Source organism: Coregonus clupeaformis, unplaced genomic scaffold, assembly GCF_020615455.1.
Source record: "Coregonus clupeaformis isolate EN_2021a unplaced genomic scaffold, ASM2061545v1 scaf1967, whole genome shotgun sequence".
NCBI classification, from domain to species: domain Eukaryota; kingdom Metazoa; phylum Chordata; class Actinopteri; order Salmoniformes; family Salmonidae; genus Coregonus; species Coregonus clupeaformis.
In genome coordinates, this window is record NW_025535421.1 from 62,317 (window position 1) to 69,872 (window position 7,556).

General features: G+C 42.3%; 1 protein-coding gene across 1 annotated transcript; it reads right to left on the reverse strand.

Annotated features, from left to right (window-relative positions):
- Positions 1 to 667: 667 nt before the first annotated feature.
- LOC121548627 (interleukin-10 receptor subunit beta-like) lies at positions 668 to 6,736 on the reverse strand. Its single transcript, XM_041860142.2, has 6 exons — positions 6,687 to 6,736; positions 4,494 to 4,666; positions 4,237 to 4,400; positions 1,807 to 1,975; positions 1,421 to 1,569; positions 668 to 1,187 (listed from the first exon to the last, which is right to left on the reverse strand). The coding sequence occupies exons 1-6, from the start codon at positions 6,734 to 6,736 to the stop codon at positions 954 to 956; spliced, it is 939 nt and encodes a 312-aa protein (XP_041716076.2). The 3' UTR covers positions 668 to 953.
- Positions 6,737 to 7,556: the final 820 nt, after the last annotated feature.

Sequence of the window (7,556 nt, forward strand, 5' to 3'; positions counted from 1 at the left end):
TGGCTTTTTTATGGCGGTTTTGGAGCAGTGGCTTCTTCCTTGCTGAGCAGCCTTTCAGGTTATTTCGATATAGGACTCGTTTTACTGTGGATATAGATACTTTTGTACCTGTTTTCTCCAGCATCTTCACAAGGTCCTTTGCTGTTGTCCTGGGATTGATTTGCACTTTTCGAACCAAAGTACATTCGTGTTTATACTTGCGTACTATTGTTTGTTCACATGAACATGGTACCTTCAGGCGTTTGGAAATTGCTCCCAAGGATGAACCAAACTTGTGGAGGTCTACAGTTTTTTTTCTGAGGTCTTGGCTGATTTATTTTGATTTTCCCATGATGTCAAGCAAAGAGGCACTGAGTTTGAAGGTAGGCCTTGAAATACATCCACAGGTACACCTCCAATTGACTCAAATGATGTCAGTTAGCCTATCAGAAGCTTCTAAAGCCATGACATAAATGTTTGGAATTTTCCAAGCTGTTTAAAGGCACAGTCAACTTAGTGTATGTAAACTTCTGACCCACTGAAATTGTGATACAGTGAATTATAAGTGAAATAATCTGTCTGTAAACAATTGTTGGAAAAATGACTTGTGTCATGCACAAAGTAGATGTCCTAACCGACTTGCCAAAACTATAGTTTGTTAACAAGAAATGTGTGGAGTGATTGAAAAACTAGTTTTAATGACTCCAACCTAAGTATATGTACATTTCCGACTTCAGCTCTATATAGTATATAAAAACTAAAAAGAATGAAGTTCAATACGGTTTTGTAAGCACAGAAATCCAAAAAGAAAAACACTGAAAAGTGAAATGAATAATGTTGAAGGGCTTCTGACACTAATGGACACTTTAATGTTAATGGCTTGCAATCCATCGTGACTACCTGATTTCCTCAGATTCCATATGCCCATATACAGAATGATTACAGTAGCTCATATCTTTATACCATTGTCCCAGTCAGATATTCTTGTAGGGCATGTCAAAATTGGCATTTTCAGCAACAGCATTGTAGTATTCAGGCATCTCCACAGAGACCCCACTATGCACATGGTAAAGGTTGTCCTCTGGTACGTCAGTCAACACATTGTATGGGTTTTCCTCACACAGAGCGCTGATCTGATCATACTTCTCTTGTAGAGGAGAGGTGATCTGCGAGGCCAGGTAGGTGTATTGATGAGAATCAGTCAGGTGCTGTGGGGGAGACGAACTGTCAGCCAATCAACCATCCAACGAATGGATGGATGGGTGGGTGAATAGATGGATGGATTGAATAATTAATTGATTGAACACAAACTCACACACACGTGCACCAGTTACGCAGGGACGCACACATGCACCCATGCACACACACACACGTGCACACACACACGTACATAAGTGCACACACATACGCATGCGCACACACACGCACACACACACAGTACCTGTTTCAAATGCTCAGGCAGCTTAACCTTGGGATGGAGGAACCTTCTCCCTTTGTAGATGATCCAGGGGACTAGGAGGAGTAGTGGGAAAGCCACAGCCACTGTCACCAAACTGACCACCAGGCCCTCAGACAGCCTTCGCTCCCCATCTACAGCACAGACACAGGTGGACACCAGTGAGAATGACCCTCAGAAACTGAACTGATGGCACAGATTATGGAAATGAGTGTTTTGCTGAGGCAGTTTCAGTTCCGTTTGTAACAATGAACATAATTGCTATTTGGTATCATCAAATTATGAAGGGGTTGAGGGGGTGGAGAGGGAGGATATAGAAAAAGTGGAAGAAAGGGGAGAAGGGTGTGTGAGGGAGGTGGTGGAGAGCTCACCTGTGGTTGTGTTGATCGGTGTGCTCATCACACACGCATCCTTGCTGTACTGCCCCGTATTGTTGTGCGGCATCGGTATGTACACCTGGACCTGAATGCAGTATCTAGTGTTGGGCTCCAGTGGCTTCAGCTTAACACGTTGCTCAGTCACCCTCTCTCTCTCAAACACCTGTGATAACACATTGAGTTAGTGTATGTGTGTGAATGAGTGAGTGAGAGAGTGAGTTGTGAGTGGGTGAGAGAAAGAGTGGGAGTGTGTGTGTGTGTGTGTGTGTGTGTGTGTGTGTGTGTGTGTGTGTGTGTGTGTGTGTGTGTGTGTTTTTGTGTGTGTATATACACCGGGTGTATAAACATTAGGAACAGCTGCTCTTTCCATGACATAGACTGACCAGGTGAATTTAGGTGAAAGCTATGATCCCGTACTTGTGAAATCCATTTCAATCAGTGTAGATGAAGGGGAGGATATAGGTTAAAGAAGGATTTGTAAGCCTTGAGACAATTGAGACATGGTTTGTATACAGTGCGTTCGGAAAGTATTCAGACCCCTTTTGTTTTTCCACATTTTGTTAAATAAAACATTTTCCTCATCAATCTACACACAATACTCCATTATGACAAAGCAAAAACACGTTTTTAGACATGTTTGCAAATTTATGAAGAGTAAAAACATTAACATAAGTATTCAGACCCTTTGCTATGAGACTCCATTGATCATCCTTGAGATATTTCTACAACTTGATTGGAGTCCACCTGTGGTAAATTCAATTGATTGGACATGATTTGGGAAAGCACACAACTGTCTATATAAGGTCCCACAGTTGACAGTGCATTTCAGAGCAAAAACCAAGCCATGAGGTTGAAGGAATTGTCCGTAGAGCTCCGAGACAGGATTGTGTCAAGGCAAAGATCTGGGGAACGGTACCAAACATTTTCTGCAGCATTGAAGGTCCCGAAGAACACAGTGGCCTCCATCATTCTTAAATGGAAGAAGTTTGGAACCACCAAGACTCTTTCTAGAGCTGGCCACCCGGCCCAACTGAGCAATCGGGGGAGAAGGGCCTTGGTCAGGGAGGTGACCAAGAAGCCGATGGTCACTCTGACAGAGCTCCAGAGTTCCTCTGTGGAGATGGGAGAACCTTCCAGAAGGACAACCATCTTTTCAGCACTCCACCAATCAGGTATTTTTGTTAGAGTGGCCAGATGGAAGCCACTCCTCAGTAAAAGGCACATGACAGCCCGCTTGGAGTTTGCCAAAAGGCACCTAAAGGACTCTCAGACCATGAGAAACAAGATTCTCTGGTTTGATGAAACCAAGATTGAACTCTTTGGCCTGAATGCCAAATGTCACATCTGGAGGAAACCTGGCACCATCCCTACGGTGAAGCATGGTGGTGGCAGCATCATGCTGTGGGGATGTTTTTCAGCGGCAGGGACTGGGAGATTAGTCAGGATCGAGGGAAAAATGAACTGAGCAAAGTACAGAGAGATCCTTGATGAAAACCTGCTCCAGAGCGCTCAGGACCTCAGACTGGGGTGAAGGTTCACCTTCCAACAGGACAATGACCCTAAGCATACAGCCAAGACAACGCAGGAGTAGCTTCGGGACAAAACTCTGAATGTCCTTGAATGGCCCAGCGAGCCTGGACTTGAACCCGATCGAACATCTCTGGAGAGACCTGAAAATAGCTGTGCAGCGACGCTCCCCATCCAACCTGACAGAGCTTGAGTGGATCTGCAGAGAAGAATGGGAGAAACTCCCAAAATACAGGTGTGCCAAGCTTGTAGTGCCATACCCAAGAAGACTTGAGGCAGTAATCGCTGCCAAAGGTGTTTTCAACAAAGTACTGGGTAAAGAGTCTGAATACTTATGTAAACATTTCTAAAAACCAGTTTTTGCTTTGTCATTATTGGGTATTGTATGTAGATTGATGAGGGGGAATAAACGATTTAATCAATTTTAGAATAAGGCTGTAACGTAACAAAATGTGGAAAAAGTCAAGGGGTCAAAATACTTTCCGAATGCACTATATGTGTGCCATTCAGAGCTTGAATGGGCAAGACAACAGATTTAAGTGCCTTTGAACAGGGTATGGTACTAGGTGCCAGGTGCACCGGTTTGAGTGTCTAGAACTGCAACGCTGCTGGGTTTTTCATGCTCAACATTATTTTCCCGTGTGTATCAAGAATGTTCCACCACACAAAGGACATCCAACCAACTTGACACAACTGTGGGAGGCATTGGACTCAACGTGGGCCAGAATCCCTGTAGAACACTTTCGACACCTTGCCCCAACAAATTCAGGCTGTTCTGAGAGCAAAAGTTGGTGCAATATTAAGAATGTGTTCCTAATGTTTTGTACACTCAGTGTACACAGTATGTGTGTGTGTGTATGTGTTTGTGTGTGTTAGACTATTATTTGTCGATCTTACATCCTTCTTGTCAGTATTCTTCCAGTATCTGATATTGTATTCCACTTTGCTGTAGGCTTCTTTCAGCGATGAGATCTTTAGCACCGGATTCTGAATGTTCACCTCTACAGCTCCTATAGCTCCTCCCTTGGTGACCAAGGTTACGTTCGGAGGACCAATGACGGCTGAGGAGACACAATACAGGAAGTCAAAGATAGGACGTCTAGAATGAGAGAGCTACAATGAACAGTCTCACAAAAGTGCATATTGGTACTCACTTTCTTTCTTAAGAGAGAAGTTTGGGGTTTCCGCCCAGCTGGAGGTATTTCCCTTTAACTCTGTCCTCACTCTGAATTGATAATTTCCATGGCAACTAGGAAGTTCGCCGAAGTCACACCTGTGCTCTTTGGTGGCTTTACACACGGTGTGGAAGAAAGCCGTTGAAGGCTTTCTGAGTATCAGACAATAAAAAGAGGTTAACATTATAATGAAATTTTTTTGTGGCATCGATGTGTAATAACATTGCCTTTTATGTTGCTTACTATTAAGTAGAGAGGAGAAAACACACAGCTGATTTGGCAAGGTATTCGAAAAGAACATAACACGTAAATAATGTAGCTACAAACTCAATAGCCCTGATGCAATTGATTCATTAGACAGGAAAACCCTTTCATTCTCTTAGTTTCTCTTAGTGTGATGTTACTACCTGTTTTATAAAAATCAAAAAGGTTTTGTTTTTTTGCTGGTGTGTGTGTGTCTTGTTCTCTTCCAGAAAAGGTGGAACTTTTTTAGTTCCTATACTGCATGTGTGGTCATATCAATGCCCTGTCATTGTTCACAACTTCCCCTCTCTGTGAAGTTCCTCATACAGATGTAGGATCTTAATTTGAGCCAGTTTGCTAAAGCAGGAAAACAATCCTGCAGCAACAGGAAATGTGAATTATTATGTGGATGTATAAGTAATGGTTTTTTTGTAGGGGTTGATACATTTTTCGTTAGGGCAAATCAAGTCTGACATTTTAAAGTGTAAATTACAAACTTTAGTCTTTTTTCAACCTTGAATACACTAAAAGTATGCATTTCCTGCTGTGCAGGAACATTCTCAGCAGTAAAAGAGTGATCAAATTACCTAGCTAGTTGGAACACGGTGTCGCACCAGCCTCCCGCCTGTCTCCAGTGTCACTAACTAGAATCTAGCTAGTTAGCTAGCACACAGGAGGCGTGGGTGACCGGTAGACAGTGTCCTTCGCCCCCGCCTGTCCGGCACTGTTTTCCCGCAGTTTTGTCAACGACGGTGAGGGCAGGTGGGAGCAAAGAACCCACTAGCTAGCAAGGAGGACTCCGGTAGGCAGGGGCGAAAAAATTCAGATAATACTTTTATTTTCCTTTTAACCCACATTCAAAAGTATCACACAAGCATGAAGATGTCATGCTCCGTGTGGGGGGGGTTCATGAAAGAACCAATGGGATGCTTGAGGGAGGGCGTTCCTGCAGATGCAAGAATGCCCAGATGCAGGAATGCCCCGAATTGCAGTTGGACCTCGGTGGCTCAGTGCAGTCAATCAAAATAATACAAATATAATAATCTTGCGATTTAAAGCTACGGAGACAATTTCAGAATGTAACAGGCTGTTAGTACAATTTCAGGTAAAAACTCTGTAACAAAAAAAGTCTAAAAAATATGAAACATGTACATGTCTGTACATTACAGCTGTTTCAAAAACATTGCTATGATATTACAATTTACTGTAAGAGTGTTGGCTCAACGAGACATTTCTGTTTACACTGCCCTGCTTACAGGGGGGCAACTGTCGGGAGTGTCGTGCGCTACCTCCGGAGGTAGCGGTTGAGATGTGACAAGTTCGAAAGTATACATTGTAGTATTGTGTAGCCAAGGGTATTTTTGCGAAAAGTATAGTAAGTGTGAACAACCTCTAAATATACTATCAAAGACAAAACACTTAAACCAGAGGTATTTTGTGTTGGCATTCTTGTGTATGTGTGTGTCATACAAATGTATGATCTTAATTTGAGCCAGTCTCCTACAGCAGGAAAATAATCCTGCAGCAATATAAAATGGGAATTATTATGTGCATTATAATTCATGGACATTTTTGAGCAGGAAAATCAAGTCTGAAATTTCAAAGTGGAAATTACAAACTTTAGAAGCCTTTTTAGGCTGTTGCAGGAGAAAGTTATCCTGCAACAGGGTGATCAAATTAAGATCCTACATCTGTATATATGTGTGTGTGTGTGTGTGTTTTGCTTTTCTATTTGCTCTGGTAAATAGTCAGTCTCCAGTCCAGTGTAGTCCAGGATGCTGCTGAGTGTTTGTGTGCTGACTGAGTGGAATGGATGTACCAGTCTAAATGCCTCTGAGACACTGCAGGAGGAAAACTGCATCCAGAATGAGCAACACCCTCTTCATCTGTTTTTTTAATCCTGTGTGTGTGTGTGCATGCATGTCTCACCTGTATTCAGCTGTGTAGGTAAGGTGTCTCAGTGAACTAAGGGGGAGCATCCCACGTAACTATGGCATCCATGTTGTTAGAGACCACCTCAACGTTTTGTGGTTGAGGCAGAAGTGACTCCGCTATACAATGAAACAAACAAACACTCAGTTGATTACCAGAATTAGACTGAAACAGAAAGACAGTATCCAGATACAAGAGTCCAGTGAGATGAAATAACACTCAAATACAAGTTCGCAAGTTTACATTGTAGTACACTACCGTTCAAAAGTTTTGGGTCGCTTAGAAATGTCCTTGTTTTTGAAAGAAAATAAAAAAAAATGGTCCATTAAAATAACATCAAATTGATCGAAAATACAGTGTAGACATTGTTAATGTTGTAAATGGCTATTGTAGCTGGAAACGGCAGATTCTTTTATGGAATATCTACATAGGCCCATTATCAGCAACCATAAGTCCTGTGTTCCAATGGCACGTTGTGTTTGCTAATCCAAGTTTATAATTTTAAAAGGCTAATTGATCATTAGAAAACCCTTTTGCAATTATGTTAACACAGCTGAAAACTGTTGTGCTGATTAAAGAAGCAATAAAACTGGCCTTCTTGAGACTAGTTGAGTATCTGGAGCATCAGCAATTGTGGGTTCGATTACAGGCTCAAAATGGCCAGAAACAAATAACTTTCTTCTGAAACTCGTCAGTCTATTCTTGTTCTGAGAAATGAGTGCTATTCCATGCGAGAAATTGCCAAGAAACTGAAGATCTCGTACAACGTTGTGTACTACTCCCTTCACAGAACAGCGCACAACTGAGCAAGAGGACAAATACATTAGAGTGTCTAGTTTGAGAAACAGGCGCTTCAACTGGCAGCTT